Source organism: Galeopterus variegatus, unplaced genomic scaffold (genome assembly GCF_000696425.1).
Source record: "Galeopterus variegatus unplaced genomic scaffold, G_variegatus-3.0.2 Scaffold4601, whole genome shotgun sequence".
Lineage (NCBI taxonomy): Eukaryota > Metazoa > Chordata > Mammalia > Dermoptera > Cynocephalidae > Galeopterus > Galeopterus variegatus.
This window is the reverse complement of record NW_007730712.1, coordinates 10,002-30,105: the sequence shown is the minus strand read 5'-3', so window position 1 is coordinate 30,105 and position 20,104 is coordinate 10,002. Positions and strand designations below refer to the sequence as shown.

The 20,104-nt window shown below is 36.8% G+C and overlaps 1 protein-coding gene across 1 annotated transcript in view; it reads right to left on the bottom strand.

The window, feature by feature from the left end:
* Positions 1-16,633, bottom strand: part of ARMC3 (armadillo repeat containing 3) — a 76,568-nt gene extending 59,935 nt beyond the window's left edge. The window contains exons 1-4 of the mRNA XM_008587933.1: positions 16,598-16,633; positions 15,706-15,889; positions 3,604-3,756; positions 3,397-3,502 (exon numbers count right to left, since the gene is read on the bottom strand). Of these exons, the coding sequence (XP_008586155.1) occupies positions 3,397-3,502; positions 3,604-3,756; positions 15,706-15,889; positions 16,598-16,633 (479 nt within the window). The remainder of the gene's footprint in view (positions 1-3,396; positions 3,503-3,603; positions 3,757-15,705; positions 15,890-16,597) is intronic.
* Positions 16,634-20,104: the final 3,471 nt, after the last annotated feature.

The following is a 20,104-nucleotide window of genomic DNA, read 5'->3' as shown; positions in this document are numbered from 1 at the left end:
CCCCAAAGTTTGACAACAGAATAATCGGTTCAGAAGTTTGGGAGGGAAGGATTTTAGAAGATTTTAATTTAAATTCAGTACAAATTTGTAACAGTTTTGTTGATTAAAGAAGTAAATTTTGAAGTACCCAAAAAACTTGAGTATCTAGAAAGCCTCATCCACAGAGAATACCAAGTAGGCAAGAAATTTTGGCACCAATAAAGGTGACACTCAAGTCATTTGAAAGTTGAAAATCCTCCACAGAGGGGTATAGATGGTCTGATTATTTCTTTATCATTGCTCTCAAAATTACTAGTCATCACACTATTACATTTGAGTGTGTTTTCTTGTGAGAAAGTAAGATGCATGCAAATCTGAAATCAGATACATTATAGATTAATTTACAAACAGATTATAAAAATCAAAAGTATGTTTCTCTTTCCCTGGCTGATTTTTTTCTTTAATTAAGAAAATTTTGATCTACCCACACTTTCAAGGCAAAAATCCATTACATAAAGGAAATTACACCAACATTTTATGTTATCATAAAACACCAGTGATTACCCAATTCATGAAATGGGCCTCCAATTCCAGAAGATGTCTTTTTTGGGGGGCGGGGGACGGCTTGCCAGGAACTGAACCTTTGACCTTGGTGTAAGGTGGTGCCTCTAAACAACTGAACTAACCAGCCAGCCCCGAAAGATGTCTTGAGCTTAAGAATTAGAAATTCATTTTGGGCACATCAGGATATGAGTCCAGGAGAAGGGTTATATTTTTAACATGCACAAAATTAGTATTCACAGTGCTTAAGTGCATTTTTTCATTAGGCTAGCAATTATTAGTTATCCAAACAGCTACCAAATGCACCTGGAGACTTCAGCTCTGGGTTTGTGCCTCCTTCCCTTTCTACTTACATGTGACAGAAAAGCAATTAGAAACCTCTGATTCCAACCACCCCAGCGGCAAAGCTGCACTTCTTTCTAGGAGAGATGATTGAATGTACTGCTTCTAAAATGTGATGCTGGGGGCTGTGCCCGCGGGTTCGGATCCTATATGGGGATGGCCGGTGCGCTCACTGGCTGAGCACGGTGCGGCCGGTCTCAAAAAGGACCAAAAAAAAAAAGTGATGCTGGAAACACTCACCAACGCTGAGTTTAAGCTAACAATTTTTTAAAGATGATCTTAGTAGAAAACTCAGATTTTTTAATTTTTTAAAATTATTTATTATTTTAAATTTTTTTTATTACTTTAATTTTTTTTTACTAAAAAATAACCTCATCTTTGTTATCAACTTCCATTAAGTTTGGCTTCAGTACTTAATAATTTTGGAGTCTTGCTAGAAGAATCGACAATGTGCCTTATTTTGTGTTCATTTCTTTTGATTGACTATAGAATCTTTTTCAACTCCAATCTTAAATATTTGGCACAAACACATTAAATCTGACTCCATATCCTCCTCAAAAACATTTACTTTCAATATTTTTAGCTCAAAAAGTTCAAAGTAAAAATTATATAGATCTCAGAGAACATCCAGAAAACTACTTTAATTCACATCATATTTCCCTTACCAAATAAAAATTGAAAGGAAAAAAAAAATGGACATTATATAATAGGTTAAAGAAATAACTGCAATTAAAATTTTTTAAGAATGAAATTAAATTACAAAAATAAAGTTAATTTTAGTAGATAAGTCTGGTATCATTTAGTTCCAATTGACCATTAAGTATTGACAAAATGGAACTATAGAGTCAAATGACAAAAATCTGTGAAACAGACAATTAAATTGAAAGAGAAAATCTGAAGGCAGCCCCTTTTCAACCTACTTACCATCCTAATTTTCTACGATTTTATATAAAACTGTGAAATGATATAAACTAGGCAAACTGACATCAAATCAAGACATCTATACACTCTGAAGACCTATTAAAGTATTCCAGATAATATATAAATCTAAATGGACTGCAGATAGAAGTGTTGCAGGTTGCTGATAAGATTTTTTACACTGGCATACTATATTGGAAAAAATCACTGAATATGCTATTTTCAAATTGTTACTTATTATGACTCAATATTCTAGAAATTCATGTGATTTCATAGAGAAAATGATGACCCTTAATTTAGGAAATTACCATGTCAAAGATTGTAGCTATTAAAGGAGCACAGCTTTGTTTTGATGCTTATGTATTTCTGTGATGTTTTTATCAGGCATTGTTATTTTTAGCTATTCTATTAAGGTTTTATAAAATATCTGGGAGGGAGTAGAAAAAGGGAAAGAAAGGTTAACAAATAGGTTAAGTATGTGATGGGAGCAGAGGTGGATTTATTTCAAATTAGAAAAGGATAATTTTAGCCACAATGTCACAGCACAATAACAAATGAAAGCTAACAAACCAGATGAGATACAGGGAGAGCAAATGATTATTTTATTTATGAAAGTTGCCTTCAAGAAATTTTCACTGTTTTAGAAGACAATCTTATCTTCTGTACAGGAAAGAACACAGACTTTGGAGTCTGACAGACCTGGGTTGAATTTCCAGCTCACCTATTTTAATAAATATGTGTACCCAGGAAAATTAGGTAAGCTTGCAGTCTCAGTTTCCTCATTTGCTGATGGATTATTTTAATAATTAACTTTTAAAACGAATATACATCACATACTACAGTGCCTGGAATACAGAAGGTACTCCTATCCCCTAACCTTTCTTCACAGTATTTGACCATAACATGTTGCTTTTAATTGATTTTTTTAAATGTTTCTATATTATCTAATGTTTATGTCCTTTTAGAATGGATCTTTTAAATTTTTCTAGATTTATCAAATGTTTATATAATGTTGTCTTTAATATTTTCAGAATTATCCAGTTTTATCTGTACTCGAACCTTTTATAAGAATTAACCTGTTGGGCCAGCCCCATGGCTCACTCAGGAGAGTGCGGCACTGGGAGTGCTGAGGCCGCGGGTTCGGATCCTATATAGGGATGGCTGGTGCGCTCACTGGCTGAGTGTGGTGCAGACCACACCATGTTGAGGGTTGCGATCCCCTTACCGGTTTAAAAAAAAAAAAAAAAGCATTAACCTGTCACCTAAATCAAATGGCCTGTATGTTGTCCCAACATTGAGGGTTGCGATCCCCTTACCGGTTTAAAAAAAAAAAAAAAGCATTAACCTGTCACCTAAATCAAATGGCCTGTATGTTGTCCCAACAAATTCAGAAATAATCAAGGTCTTGTAATACCTTCTGGAAAACAGGCCAATCTGTTAACTCTATTTTCATAAGGAATCCTGAAGAATAACCCAAGAGAGACCATCTGAAAAAATACGAATATGTAAACTACCTTGAAAGACAAAATATTACAATTAGAACAACTTGGACTGTGCAATATCCCACAAGTCAGTGTTGAGTATTTTTGAACTCACTTTGCATTTGCGGGACTGCAAGTGGTCAGGTTGGCCAGGGCTAGAGCTGCAGCTTCTCTTACCTCCTCATTGTCACTTTTTAGCAACTGAACTAACTGTGGAATCCCTACAGAAAAACAAAGACAAAATGCTACTTTAAAAACAGCCAGGTACACTAGAATATGACAACCTAAAAATGTTCAAAATGTTTGTTTCCAGTTTGCTTACCCTGATTATTGAAAAAATCTTTGCTGCCTGAATTCTCACACATTGCTGAAATCGCTTGGGAAGCAGCGATTTTAGTTCCATCATTTTCAGATCCCAAAAGGGTTACAAGGCACTTTTCAACCTCTTGTTCATGAAAAAGTTTTCTATTTTCAGCTTTCATAAACCAAAAGAAAAAAACAATTCAGAAGTTTGCTGCAAAAACTGTGCAAGTATTACTACTTACCCATCCAAAGTATGACAGGAATTCAAACCATTTGCTAGCTTTAAGTACCAGACTCTAAACTAAACAAAATATATAATTATTTAACCTTTCAAACACAGTGATTATGCAAAATGAATCATGGATGTTGCATTTTTTCCCTATTCCTTTATATATCAACATTATGGCAAAGAAAATTCCATAGTAAGAAAGAGGCAAGTTTCCAAATTCAGCATGCACTTATTTAACACCAATTATGGGCCTGGAATGGTGCTCAGTGCTCACACAGGTTATCTTTTTACTAGGGACAAAAACCTGCTTATTTGATGGTTATTTTAAATACAAAACCCAATATTTGAAGGATGCCTAAGATGTGCAAACTAGTGAGCTTTATGCTCAAGACTTCAGGAGAAGAACAGAGGAGAGGAAAAAGTAAAAAATGAGTAATAAAGTTATGATCCCGAGTCTCAAAGAACTTATATCAAAAAATCATAATCATCTTTTATCTCAAATCACAATAATGCTTAAGTAGCAAAAATTAAAATAATTATGTAATTGATGAGTTGCCATAAACATAATCTAAAAATATCTTAGGATAGTTTTCTTTACTTGAAAATGAATAAAGTTATGACTCTAAGTACATATCACAATATTTGCCCCATTATAGATCACTAAATTGGAAACCAAGGTATTTTTAATGTTCTTTTGCTACCTAAACATTTTTTCTCTTGATTTAGCTTGATTTCTTATAAATGACAATCTCACTATTATACTAAAGTAAATATTGCATTAAACTAAATTAGAACATTTAAACCTAATTTTTTGTTTTGTGTACTATTAATTCTAAACAAGTTTTTATTTTGTGTTCTAGTTAATTTTAAATAGGTTCTATTTACTAAAATAGATGTAATATGTACTCTCTTAGAATGTTAATATATAAGAAAAGAATATTCTGTTAGAATAAGAATCTCTGCAAAAAATGCTCACAGTAATTCAGATTACAACATCTACGTGTGGAACTAGTATATTACTTATACATATTTTAATTTATATTTCTTTTCCAGAAATATTTTCAGAAATTAACAGCAACTAGGTTTCCATTTTAAAGTTATGACATGCAGACTGATTGGTTAACTCAGTTGGTTAGAGCACAGTTTTGTAACCCCAAGGTCAAGCGTTTGGATCCTTGTACTGGCTAGCTGCCAAAAAAAAAAAAAAAAAAAAAAAAGGATAACGTTAAGATATGATGTCTCTCTTCCTTTGAACAATAATTCAAAAAAATTGCCCTTTTTCACCAAAGCAGTATCGCATTCAGATGGCACCACAGTTGCAAATAGTTTTGGCCTTTGCTCATCTGATACACAGCTGTACACCAAACAATCTGGCCATAACCGGCAGAGGCTAAGTTACTGACACTTCTGCTCATTAATCTTAAACCGATCGTGAACCACATATTCTGTAATCCTATCATTTTATTTAACATTAGAATTCAGGTAGGCCATAACTGTTTCATAAAAAAGCTGCAGTTAATTCTTAAATTTCAAGTACGTGGCTCCTAAAATATATGTAGTCCTTATTAGTTTTCATGGAGTAAATAATATCTGAAACTTTTCTAGAATCTCTGACCTAAAATGCTTAGATTTATCATCAAGACTTCCCTCATGACTCTAAATCAAATTTCCTAAACAGAACATTTCTAGGGTTGATTCTATCAGGAAAATCGGCCAAAATAATTAATTCAGAAAGACTTACTTTAGAGTATGTAATTATTGCATTCAAAAAACAGTACTATGCAATTATTGGAAAGATTTTTCAAAAATAATTTAAATGAATACTGTGGCAATTAGTTTCTCAACCCTGCTGAGAGTGTTCTCAAAATCCAGCTGTGTTCACCAAACCTCAAAAGTGCTGAATGCAGCGTGGTGGCTGTAATAGATTTAAAAGATGTATTAACATATTAACCAAGTACTTTCATTGAATTGCTACACCAAGAAGTAAAGTATCTGTGTTTTAATTACGCAGATAATAAAGATGGCAAGATAATTATGCTACTAATAGAGCACTGTCTTTAAAAATAACATCTGTTCACTATTACTAAAATAAAAAGCATGAGGTTTTGTTACTGAAAATAAATCTGTACGTAATGACACTTTCCTTTGCCATTCTCAGAAGTTGTTCTTGTGCCACCTTTGCTCCTGCTGAGATGTTAACACCAGCTCATAAACCTCATGGCAACATGGTAATTAACACCTTCCTCCTACTGGTACCAAGTCAATGCACACTGAGTTGTGCCTTCCACCATGGGGATGCATGTTAAAACTTTACTCAACAAACAAAACTTAAGGGATGTGCATTAAGTGTTTGTGTGTTTCAACTGTGTTTTTGACATACAAGCACCTGGTCTAAAAAAAAAATTCTTATGATGATGAAAAGTGATGAGGTAAAGTAAAAAAAAAAAAGTTATAAATTAATACTGATAGTTACATTGTTCTTAATAGCAGTATAAGGAGGAACATTTGTCAAACCTTCTTACGAATGCAGTTGTCTAACTGTGGGAAATTTTTAAAACTTCTTCACGATTATTTACTTTCAATATAGAAATATTAGGAGATGACTTTGTTAATCCATGCTAAATTGTTAGAGTTTACCACTGTAACTAATATAAAATAAGACATGTTTAGTTAAGCTGGCTGGGTTTGGCAGATAGAGGTCAAGGCACCAAGAGTTGATACAAAAAAAAAGTAGACAAGAAATACAGGTAGACCTGAAAAGAAGGCTCAATCTAGAATCCAGGCAAGGGAGAAAGAGGTGGAAGAGTGGATCTGGCCAGGTAAACAGAGTTAAGAGGTAAATAAATCAACAAAAATAGAAGAGAATAATCAGGCAAGTGAGGAACCTATCCCCTAGCACTGGTCCTAGGAATGCTGTTCCACACTAGAATTGCGCTCTGGTTAGAACTAGGCAGTTCTGCCCACAGATGGTATAGCTAAGACAGTTTAGAGTCCTTAAGGGAATTCTGCTTCTGGATAAGCTTGGAATGGAGAGATTTCCTCAAAGTCCTGTGCTTCCAATCAGAAGAGCATTCACTCTTCAGGATTTATTGGGATATGTAGACAGAGAGAAAGCTTTAATCTTTGTGGAATCATATCTTTCTAGAGGCTCCAAGAATCAAGAATTAAGCTTTCAGATCAGATATCTCCTGTCCAAGGCTCTAAGAAAAGTAAACTACCTCTGCATCCATTGGATTTAAAGATCCATTGGACATACTTTTTCAGAGTTTGTATAGTCGCCAAAGGTGGAAACAGTTTAGGAAGGAAGGAAACTATGTCAGAAAGAATGGAGGAAAGTTACCAGTTAAATAAGTTGAATTATAAAATATAAGCTTTTACAGTAATACATGAAACCTGCAAGACTATGGTGAAAGAGCTCTTCTGTAATACAGATGGGCAGTTGGTTGAGTGATGTTAGGGAGGATGTAAATCTCTCCCATCTGGAAAATGGAGGTTCTGCTGAGCAATGGAAGTTAACTGCTGTGATTACTTGGTATTCCAAAGTAGCAGGGTCAGATGACTTTGGTTCACGTTAGTTAGTTTAGGTTGTTGCTTTTATCTACCATAGCAGGGAAAGATGAAGGTCTTGGTGTGAGGAAACTCATAGCATATTTGCATATTTAAAGCACAGTTGGCTATACTAGGTTAAAGCAGGAAAAAGTACATTTTATAATTTCTAAGAACAGAAAGAGAAACCAGTTATTTTATGACACCTTGAAAAGCAATGGACTTAGAAATTTGATTTTCCCTCTAAATCTAGCCATTTGAAGCACACAGATACTGATAGGTCAAAACAGGATTTCAAAATCAAATTCCAGACCAAGGGCCTAAACCAGAGCAAATGAGCACAAAAGTATGGTCTGGCATAAGTTATATACTCCAGAACACAACAGAGAGTGTCTTAGCAAGAACAAATTGATAACCAATGACCATGTGATTGCGTAAAGTGGAAGAATTGCCAATGCCAAGTGAGGGGATCTGGACTTCTTCCTCTTTATCATTCTGATACAGAGTTATTAGCTTGGGGCCCATGGATCAAGAAGACATGGATGAGCTTCAGGTAGTCCATGAATTCCCTGAAATTATATGCAGAAAGTTATCATTCTGATACAGAGTTATTAGCTTGGGGCCCATGGATCCAGAAGACATGGATGAGCTTCAGGTAGTCCATGAATTCCCTGAAATTATATGCAGAAAGTTATGCATATGTACATTTTGGTAATGTTACCACTTAATCAGATTTTCAAAGAAACTATAGACTCCTCAAAAGTTGAGTTTGAGCAATGTAGTTGGATATGCTTGGAAGCTGTCAGAAATACAGGCAGGAATTCAGAAGGCAGGTCAGAATTAGAAACAGATTTGGGATTCAAAAGCAGATAAGGAGGCAGCTGAAACAGTCATATGTGAGCTTGCTCAGAGAGATCTGAAAGAAAACAAGACAGAGGACAGGAAGACAAGTTTAATGATAAGCAGAGGAGAGGAAGCTGGTAAAAGTGAAGGGTTGGTCTGATAAAGAGAATAATCAGGAAAGAGGGTGGTGTTATAGAAACCAAGGGATAAAAAGAGTTTTAAGGAGGAGGACGGCACACAGAGATCAAGTTAAAAAGACTGAAAATGTGTCTGTAGAATTTGGCAGTGGGGAGATCAACATCAAATTCTACAAGGACTGTTTTGGCAGGACGGAGGAAGCAGAGGTCACATGCAGTAGGTTAAGTGATGGAGATGAAGAGGTAGGGTTATTGAAGATTGACTAGTCTGTCAAAGAGGTTGATTGAGAAGAAAAGGAGAAAAAGAGGTCTCTGGGGCAAGGGCAAGAGAGGAAGAAACAAGTTTCCATAAACCGCCCCTGGTCACACAAACAATTATGGGCCTCTCAGAATGCTCCAAACTTACATCGATTTCCTTCTATGTAACCAGTAGGTCAAAAGATAGAACTTTGGTGTTGTAATGACACATTAGAGGACAGTCTCCTCATCATCCAGACTGGGCTAAAGGATTCCACCGCCATCTCGATTCATGCAAAAAACAGGCAAAGAGCATCCTGTAAGCCTTGTCTATTCCTCTAACTCAGGCCTAGGCAGAGTACTCTGCATCCCACGGCAAACACTAAAAACCAAATTATGAAAGACTGCATAATAGGTATGGAAGAAATAGAACAGAGATGGTCTAAAAATAATAAGTATTCCTGCGGAGAAAAGGATTAAATAAAGCAAAAAATAATCAAAAGCATAAGAGGGAAAAGAATGAGTTTGCTAAGTTGGGGTGGGCAGGAAGATGAGTCTAGAGATGGAAAGGCTTTACTGTGTTCTAGAGAGAGGTGGGAGGGGACCTCAGACACATTTTGGCAAAGTTTTTGAACTCATAAGATAAAGGATTCTACCCAAATATAAGAAGACATCATATACACAAAATAATGGAAATCAAGCTGGTCTCAGACTTGGACTCTACAAAAGCAAGTAAAACAGGACAGACCCCAGTATTCCCCCTAGCTACCCCTAATAATCCCAGCCAGAGAAGGCCTCGGCTGGGAGGCAGAAAGTAGGTAAAGAAAAATCTGCTTGACCAAACATGATGAGCTGAATTGCTAGAAGTACCAGTAAAGTTGGCTTAACCATAAGATCGGAATAGAGTTAGTTAAACATATACTTTCCTTATGGTTAGCATGATTTCATGGTCACAAGATGTTTGTCCCTTAACAGAATGGCTTGAAATAACATCTGTGAGGACCTCAGTCAGTATGCCAGAAACAGTTGTGCTGACCACCGCAAGCCAATCAGATCCCCACACGACTCCCAAGACCCCTACTCATGATTTTGTTCTATAAATGCTTGTGACTTTAAGCTTTCAAGGGGTTCGGATGTTTGCAGCACTATCTGACCCATTCTCCTTGAGTNCAAGAACAAATTGATAACCAATGACCATGTGATTGCGTAAAGTGGAAGAATTGCCAATGCCAAGTGAGGGGATCTGGACTTCTTCCTCTTTATTATTCTGATACAGAGTTATTAGCTTGGGGCCCATGGATCAAGAAGACATGGATGAGCTTCAGGTAGTCCATGAATTCCCTGAAATTATATGCAGAAAGTTATGCATATGTACATTTTGGTAATGTTACCACTTAATCAGATTTTCAAAGAAACTATAGACTCCTCAAAAGTTGAGTTTGAGCAATGTAGTTGGATATGCTTGGAAGCTGTCAGAAATACAGGCAGGAATTCAGAAGGCAGGTCAGAATTAGAAACAGATTTGGGATTCAAAAGCAGATAAGGAGGCAGCTGAAACAGTCATATGTGAGCTTGCTCAGAGAGATCTGAAAGAAAACAAGACAGAGGACAGGAAGACAAGTTTAATGATAAGCAGAGGAGAGGAAGCTGGTAAAAGTGAAGGGTTGGTCTGATAAAGAGAATAATCAGGAAAGAGGGTGGTGTTATAGAAACCAAGGGATAAAAAGAGTTTTAAGGAGGAGGACGGCACACAGAGATCAAGTTAAAAAGACTGAAAATGTGTCTGTAGAATTTGGCAGTGGGGAGATCAACATCAAATTCTACAAGGACTGTTTTGGCAGGACGGAGGAAGCAGAGGTCACATGCAGTAGGTTAAGTGATGGAGATGAAGAGGTAGGGTTATTGAAGATTGACTAGTCTGTCAAAGAGGTTGATTGAGAAGAAAAGGAGAAAAAGAGGTCTCTGGGGCAAGGGCAAGAGAGGAAGAAACAAGTTTCCATAAACCGCCCCTGGTCACACAAACAATTATGGGCCTCTCAGAATGCTCCAAACTTACATCGATTTCCTTCTATGTAACCAGTAGGTCAAAAGATAGAACTTTGGTGTTGTAATGACACATTAGAGGACAGTCTCCTCATCATCCAGACTGGGCTAAAGGATTCCACCGCCATCTCGATTCATGCAAAAAACAGGCAAAGAGCATCCTGTAAGCCTTGTCTATTCCTCTAACTCAGGCCTAGGCAGAGTACTCTGCATCCCACGGCAAACACTAAAAACCAAATTATGAAAGACTGCATAATAGGTATGGAAGAAATAGAACAGAGATGGTCTAAAAATAATAAGTATTCCTGCGGGGAAAAGGATTAAATAAAGCAAAAAATAATCAAAAGCATAAGAGGGAAAAGAATGAGTTTGCTAAGTTGGGGTGGGCAGGAAGATGAGTCTAGAGATGGAAAGGCTTTACTGTGTTCTAGAGAGAGGTGGGAGGGGACCTCAGACACATTTTGGCAAAGTTTTTGAACTCATAAGATAAAGGATTCTACCCAAATATAAGAAGACATCATATACACAAAATAATGGAAATCAAGCTGGTCTCAGACTTGGACTCTACAAAAGCAAGTAAAACAGGACAGACCCCAGTATTCCCCCTAGCTATCCCTAATAATCCCAGCCAGAGAAGGCCTCGGCTGGGAGGCAGAAAGTAGGTAAAGAAAAATCTGCTTGACCAAACATGATGAGCTCAATTGCTAGAAGTACCAGTAAAGTTGGCTTAACCATAAGATCGGAATAGAGTTAGTTAAACATATACTTTCCTTATGGTTAGCATGATTTCATGGTCAAAGGATGTTTGTCCCTTAACAGAATGGCTTGAAATAACATCTGTGAGGACCTCAGTCAGTATACCAGAAACAGTTGTGCTGACCACCGCAAGCCAATCAGATCCCCACACGACTCCCAAGACCCCTACTCATGATTTTGTTCTATAAATGCTTGTGACTTTAAGCTTTCAAGGGGTTCGGATGTTTGCAGCACTATCTGACCCATTCTCCTTGAGTGGAGCCCCTCAGAATTAAAGCTAATCTTTTCTACTGCAAATCTCTGCATGCAGACTTACTGGCTAGACTGAGCAACAAACAACATACTCCTTTTGGTTTGGTAACACAAGGTTCATAGATATTTGAAGGAGAAAATATTACGCTGCAAGAGTTCCAAACCCAGATAAATCGTCATATATGTTTGAAGGTAACAAACATACTCAAAGGTATGGTGAGATTTCAAAAACATACACCTCTCGGATATTCCTAAAAACAAAAATTTTTTTAACTGAAAAAAAAATACTCTGGTCAATTTGAGAAATGAATCAAAAACAAAATCTTAAGAACGGGTAGGTTTCATTATAAGAAATTGACAATGTACACTGAAACAGATTCAATATGTATGTAACTCTAAATGGTAAATGTAGATAAAATTGAATGCAATGATAAAATTATTCTTTTTTTTTTTTTTTTTTAAAAGATGACCAGGAAGGGGATCTTAACCCTTGACTTGGTGTTGTCAGCACCACGCCCACCCAGTGAGCAAACCAGCCATCCCTATATGGGATCCGAACCCGCAGCCTTGGTGTTATCAGCACCGCACTTTCCCGAGTGAGCCACAGGCCGGCCCAGATAAAATTATTCTTAACAAAGAGAGTTTATAGATAAAAGAGAGAGGAGTCTATAACCCCCTATTCATTTTATAAACATCAGAAAAGGAAAGACTTGTGGAAGCAAAATTGTTAAACATCTTAAGTAACTATAGTAACTTTATTTTTAGAATGACTATTTTTAAAAGTTTTAAAAATCTATAAAAACAAAAAGAAAACAGCACAGAAAAATAAAAAGCAGAAAGCCTAAAATATGATTTCAAAAATAAGGCCAAATACAGTAGCTGTAAAAATAAATCCAACATTTCTTTGCCTTGCCCTTTGGATGTAATGGTAGGAAGCTTCCCAATATTGCTCATTTGTGGGGACCTCAGCATCTCTTGCTGGTTCCCTTAACTCTGACTATACTTCTGAAAGTAGGCCCTTCATTTGTCTTGTTAAACCATCTGGAGTTCACAGAACTTTTTTGTGCTAAAACCATGCTTGATAATACGTAGCAATCTTAATATCAAATTAGGATTTAAAGCTAAAGAGCAGTAAGCAAGATTTTAAAAAACCATAATCAATAGAGGATATAAAACAATATCAAATAAAGCAAAGTTACTTAAAATAAAATTACAAGAGAAAATTTACAGAAATTATGTAGTGGGAAACTTCTAACACACCACTTTTCATCTGTGAAAGATCAAGTATATAAACAAATAAATAAGAACAAAAAGAACTGTATATTTTATAAAGTTCGACTAAAAAATAAATATCAAATTCTACATTCTACAGGAAATACATCTTTTTGTCTATTCAACAAATATTTATTCATTTATCTCATTCATCGTTTATCCTGATCTTCTAGAACAGTGCCTTGCATATGGCATATGTACAATAACCTGGAGGACATCATGCTAAGTGCTGTACAGTCACGAAAGAACAAATACTGTACGTTTCCACGTACAGCATATGAGATGACTGCAGTAGTGAAATTCACAAGACAAAAAGTAGAATGGTGGTGGCCGAGAGCTGCAGGGAAGGAAAAGTGGGAAGTTATTGTTTAATGGGTGTAGGATTTTAGTCTTGTTAGATGAAAATGGTTCTGTGGACAGATGGTAGCATAAAAATGTGAATGTATTTAATGCCACTGAACTGTACTCGTGAAAATGGTTAGAACAGTAAATTTTATATTGCGTGTATTTTACCAAAATTTTTTAAAAAGAATGGAATTCATTTCCTTCCCTTCAATGAAAACCTGCTCCTCTTCTTGAATTCCCCCACTTCTGTGAGTGGCACCATTTTACTAACAGCTGTCCAAGCCTTAAACCTGGCCTTGTCCTTGATATGGCCTCCTTCCTCCCCCAACCCAAGCTGTCACTCAACAAATACTCATGGACTCCTCACAATGCGCTCATGGCTCTCCTTGTAAAATGTCTTGAGCCCATCCTAGTCAGCACATCTCAGTTTCGGGGTAACCTTTATATCTCACCTAGATCACCATATAATCCTTTATATATCACCTAGATCCTGCTCTTCTGTGTCTGGTCCTACACACTTCCATTCTCTTCTCCACCTTGCAGCAGGAGTGCGTTTTCTTTAAAAAGTAAAAACCATCATGTTTCCTCCCCTCTCTAAGTCACTTCAATGGCTCTTTGTTGCCATTAAAATAAAGTCCACAGTCCTTAACTTGGCTTGCAATGCCCATTAGTACTTGGTTCCTCACTCTCCTTCTATAGCCTGAACTCTTGGTTTTGTGCTGCATTCTATTCACTAGCCTTTCCAGAAGCTTTCAGTTCTGGAACTTAACACACTCTGTCCCACCTCTGGCCTTTACACGCACTGTTCCTTCTTGCTCATCCACCCCCATCCCACCCAGACCTTTTTTGCCCAGCCAATTTCTATTATTTACTCTAGGTCCTAGCTTGTAAATCAGCTATTCCAGGAAGACTCCTCCAATCCAAATCCATGCTAGGTGGTCTTCCCGGGTGGTCCTGAGTTTCCATCATCAAGCATTTTTTACACTGCACTGTTTACTTGCCTGTTCTGGCTTTATGGACACAAAGTGGGGGCTCAATAAATCAATAAAGGCTGCAGTTCACTCATAGCCACATAACTAGGTCATTGCAGAGCCAGCAGTGAAACTAGTACTAGCACAGGAACACCAGGACCTGGGTCCAGTGCTCTTGCCAGTACTATGGCACACACGGGTAAGCATCAGGAAACTCACCGACCCAACAGGGGCTGGGACAGACGTAGAATAACCCAGCCACACGAATACACAGAATTATTCTCCAAAGAGACACTGAGATATGCAAAAATTTTTGGTTTGACATTATCTATGCCTTCTCATTATACCTCTCTTTGGGTCTCAATTAGCTGAGAAGGCCTGGAATAGAAGGAAAACAAAACTGGCCAGCTATGATAATGTCCAAGTTCCACTTGACAGAACACTGAATAAACCAACTTTGCCAATATTAATTTCACAGCCTGTCTTTAGATTTGGCATTAGTAAGGAAATGCATGAGGTCCCTCTATGTATACTACATACCAGACAGTGAATTTCTGCTTACTAAACTGGCCAGCTATGATAATGTCCAAGTTCCACTTGACAGAACACTGAATAAACCAACTTTTGTCAATATTAATTTCACAGCCTTTCTTTAGATTTGGCATTAGTAAGGAAATGCATGAGGTCCCTCTATGTATACTACATACCAGACAGTGAATTTCTGCTTACCGCGTTCAAGCTTTGCCTTAAAGAAATCCAGTATGAGCTGAAAAGGAAATGTTTCCCATAATATACACATAGACATATATACAGATGTGAGTATATATGTTCACAATATAAATCACTTAAAATAGTCAAAGTTGTCACCATTTATAAGAGTAGTGATGCAGAAGGGAAAAAATCAAGTCACATCTTTTATTAAATAAAAGACTACAAATACATATAAATTAAAATTATAATTTCATCTTCGGTGCTTGTGATATAATTAATCTCATATTTTACAGATTTATGTCAACATAGCTTGTCACTGAAAAGAAAATTGTATTATGTGTATACTATGAGCATATTACTTTTCATAGCTATATAACATGGCACTACTAGACTCCAGCTGAAACTTGAAAATTACTTTATAGATACCATTCTGAATGTGGATTTCTTGAAACAATGTGTATTCAGGATCACAAGCAGTATATACATTCTCTATAATTCCAAACTCAAGAGAAATAAGCTTACAACTTAATTTAGGAATAAATTGTCAAAAAACCCACATAGCATTATAATTAAATCACACTGAGTTTATCATAATTCCTGACAAATTCCATTTTAATTCATTGGCAGTGAGATGTGTTTTGACATTACATAGTAAGTACAGCACTGCTCTCAAATGGTTATTTAAAAGCAAATAAATACCCTAGAGTGTATTAGCACTAACCAAAATTAAGAATACAAGAGGAAATATGTATGCTTAGCTTATGTAAAATGAGACATACCATCATAAGCTGCTTTAGTAATTGCTTTTGCTGCATTCTTCTGAATATCAGGAACTGTAGAGTTTTCTGCAAATGTTAGGAACATTTTAAGACCTCCTGTCTGCTGAATCAGCACCATGGTATCCGTATCTTCAAGACAATTGGCTATCACTGAAAGTGCTTCAATATGAAGGTCATTCAATTCCTAATAATAAAAGCAAGCACAATTTAAGAAAGCTGTACTAAAAGAAATTTACAGTTTCTCAGTTTTACTACAATAGAGACTAAGGCCAGTCAGAACACAGTGTAATTGACTTTGTTGTGACAGAGGCCCGAGGAAACAGAAGTTCTGTTTATCAAAGTAGCATTGCTCTCCCTGACCATTCGCCCCATCTTTTCTCATTTCCTTACTCCAAAATATGTTATGGATAAAAAATAATGCTCTAGAGGAAACGTCCAGTAATGGTAACCAGTGAAGTTGCTCATACAAACTTCCACCAAAAAAAATTTTTTTAATCTGGAAAAAATCTCTTTTGAAAAAGCAGACAGAAGCTGATAAAAATATATTCCTTAAAATTTGCAACCGATAGAGTGAAGCATTGTGAGCTGTGGCTTTCTTGCCTGAGAAACTTCCTGAATCCCCACAGCAGTGGAAAACTGCAGCCTTATCTAAACAGCTAGAAATTTAAAGGGAGAGAAGCGCAGAAGGGATGATCCACTATCATGGTATTCCACTCAGCCCTGCTTCTTGACCAAGGAACTCACTTCACAGCAAATATGGTGCGGCAATGGGCCCGTGCTCATGGAATTCACTGGTTTTACCATGTTTTCCATCATCCTGAAGCAGTGTGCTTGACAGAACAGTAGAATGGTCTTTTGAAGACTCAGTTACACCACAGCTAGGTGGCAATACCTTGCAGAGCTTCGATAAAGTTCTCCAGAAGGCCATGTATGCACTAAATTAGCATCCAATACATGGCGTTGTTTCTCCCATAGCCAGGATTCATGGGTCCAGAAATCAAAGTGTAGAAGTGGAAGTGGCACCACTCACTATTACCCCTAGTGGCCCGCTACCAAAATGTTTGCTTCCTGTGCCTGTGACCTTATACTCTGCTGGCTTAGAGGTTTAGTTCCAAAGGAAGAAATGCTTCCACTAGGAGCAGTTTAATAATGATTCCATTAAACTGGAAGTTAAGACTGACGCCTGCCACTTTGGGCTGCTCATGCCTCTGAATCAAAGAAGAGACTCTCTATGCAAGAGGAAATTGGATTGCTACCCCACAATAGAGGTAAGGAAGAGTATGTCTGGAAAACAGGAGTTCCCTTAGGATATCTCTTAGTATTACCATGCCCTGTGACTAAACTCAATGGTAAACTACAACAACCCAATCCAGACAAGATTAGAATGGCCCAAACCCTGTAGAAATGAAGATTTGGTCACACCACCAGGTCAACTGAGATGCTTGCTGAGAGCAAAGGGAATACAGGAGGGGCAGTGGAAGGAGGTAGGTATAAGCATCAACTACGACGACGTGGCCAGTTATAGAAACAAGGACTGCAACTGTCATGAGTATTCCTTCCTTATTTTGTTATGAACATGTTTCTGCATGTGTGTCCGTGTGTGTACATAAAGAATCTTTGTGTTTTCCATCTCTTCTTACCACGTAAAATGAGATATACTAACTTTACATTACAGTATTTAAATACTATTAATTTTACATCATAATATTTAAGTTCCAGAATATTAAGGAGAAAAGTAAACATCATCTAAGGGCTTTGCATCCTCTTCTGGGGAAAAAATTAGTGCATTTTCGGCTGTACGCAGAATAGTTGTACCATGCTAGGTAGAAGTACGATCTTTTCACTGTCTTTATACGAAGATTAAGTATGATTTAAGGAGACATGTATGGGTATCAAATTGACAAAGGATGAACTTGTGATGGTTAGTTTTATGTGTCAATTTGGCTAGGCCATGGTAGCCAGATACTTTGGTAAAATGTTATTCTAGATGTTTCTATAAAAGTATTTTCTACATGAGATTAATATTTAAATCAGTAGATTTGGGGTAAAACAGATCACTTTCCCTAATGTGGGTGGGCTTCATCCCATCAGTTAAAGGCCGTAATAGAAAAAGACTGATCTCCCTGAAAATAGAGGGAATTCTGCCTGTAGGACCACCTTTGGGCTCAAACTACACTTCCCAGAGTCTCCAGACTGCTGGCCTACCCTACAGATTTTGGACTGGCCAAGCCTCCACAATCATGTGAGCCAATTCCTTAAAACAACTCCCCCTGAGCACTCTTTTGCTCTCTCTCTCTCTCTCTCTCTCTCTCTCTCTCTCTCTCTCTCTCTCTCTCTCTATATATATATATATATATATATATACACACTCTTATATACATACATACACACACACACACACCCATCCTGTTGGTTCTGTTTCTCTGCAGACCTCTCACTAATACAGGAGGTAACCCAAAATCTGAATATAAAGCATGCCCAGAACTCTGGCTGACCACTAACTATACATGCAAGAAGAAGACCCCAGGGACCCTGGTGAAAATAAACAGGCAAGGACTAGAAAGCAATATATCTTATCCTTGAAAGAGGAGCTCTGCTGGGTGAGATTTGTTAATTTACTGCTTTTAAATAGAGTGCATTCCTCAATCCAAGTGCAGCTCAGCTGGGAGAAAGCTGAAGCCTTACTGGCTTCAGGTGTCAGAGGTCAGAGCCTGAGACTGATAGAAGAGCTACAAATTTAATGGAGGGAATGCTCAGAAGCAAGGAGACCACAGAGAATGGGTGAGTCCCCAAATCCAAGGTAAAATTCTTGCTAGTTCCATGGCTGACCATGGGGAGACTTCCAAGGGTTCAGGCTAAAAACAGCAGCAACTAGGAACTGTAAGAACTGAGCAGAGATTCCAGCCTCTCTACACCATAAAAGAGACAGAATTTGCAGCTTAATGCCTACTAGACCAAAATATCAACGATCCTCAGAAGCACACAACAGAATATGGAATCATGAGAATGTATTATCTACAATGTTCATTTTTTATCAAAAATTACTAGACATGCAAAGAAACAGGAAAGTGTGACTTGAACTAAAAAAAAGGTGGGGGGAAGGCAGTCGATAGAAACCCACTCTGAATAGGGTCAGATGTTGGATTCAGTAGTCAAAGACATTAAAGGAGCTATACGCAGCTATTATAAATATGCTCAGAGGAAAGCTCAACAGAGAAATGAAACTTTAAACATGGAAATTTAAGGCTTGAAAAGTACAAAAAGAAAAATTCACTAAATGGACCTAACAGCATATTAGAGATGGCAAAAGAATCAGAGAACTTGGACAGAAATAAAAAACATTTAACCCCCCCAAATTGAAGAAAAATGAATAGAGCCTTAGAGTCTCATAAAACAATATCAAGCAGGACAACATACATGTATTTGAGTACCAGAGAAAGTGAAGAAGCAGAAAAATATATTTGAATAAATGATGACTAAAAAATTCCCACATTTAGTGGAGAATATTAATTTACAGATCTAAGAAGATCAAGAACCCCAAGCAGGATACACAAATTACACCACTTCTACGCAGAACAGAAATGCAGAGGCCCAAAGATAAAAGGGAAAAATCTTAAAAACAGCTAAAGAAAACTGACACATTGTATACAGGGAAATAAAATAATAAGATTAACAGTGGAATTCTCATCAGAAGTAATGACATTCAGAAGAAATAACAAAATACTATTACTCCAGAACAATTCTGATGAGAATTCCACCATTAATCTTATAATTACTTTAAATATGTTGAACTTGCAGAAGGAGAGAACAAGCCCAAGGATACTAGAGATGGTGGGATAGTGAGGGGGTTGGGGAGTGATTGGTCAGGTAAGGGGCATAAAAAATAATTACAATTTGTAATAATGAATATGCTAATAAAAAAGAAATAAAATGCTAAAACGGAAAAAAACTATCAGCCGAGAATTTAGTGTCAAGCAAAAAGTATGAGGGTACTTCAAAAAGTTCATGAAAAAATGAAAGATAATACAAATCTTTTCATGAACTTTTTGAAGTACCCTTGTATCTTTTCAAAACTGAAGGCAAAAGGAAGACATTTCCATTTAAATTTTTAAAACTGTGAGAATTTATGCCAGCATATCTGCACTAAGAGAAATGTTAAATGAAGTTTCTCAGGTTGAAGGGAAATGACCCAGTTGGCAACACGGATCTAGAGGAAAGAATGAAAAACATAAGAAATGGTAAATATATGGGTGAATATAAAAGACTAAATATTGATGGATAGATGAATATGTAGATAAATAGACAGACATAACACACACACATATGTACATAGAATTTTTTTTTTCTTTTTTTTTTTTTTCCTTTTTGTCTTTTTTACTGACCGGCAACGGGATCGCAA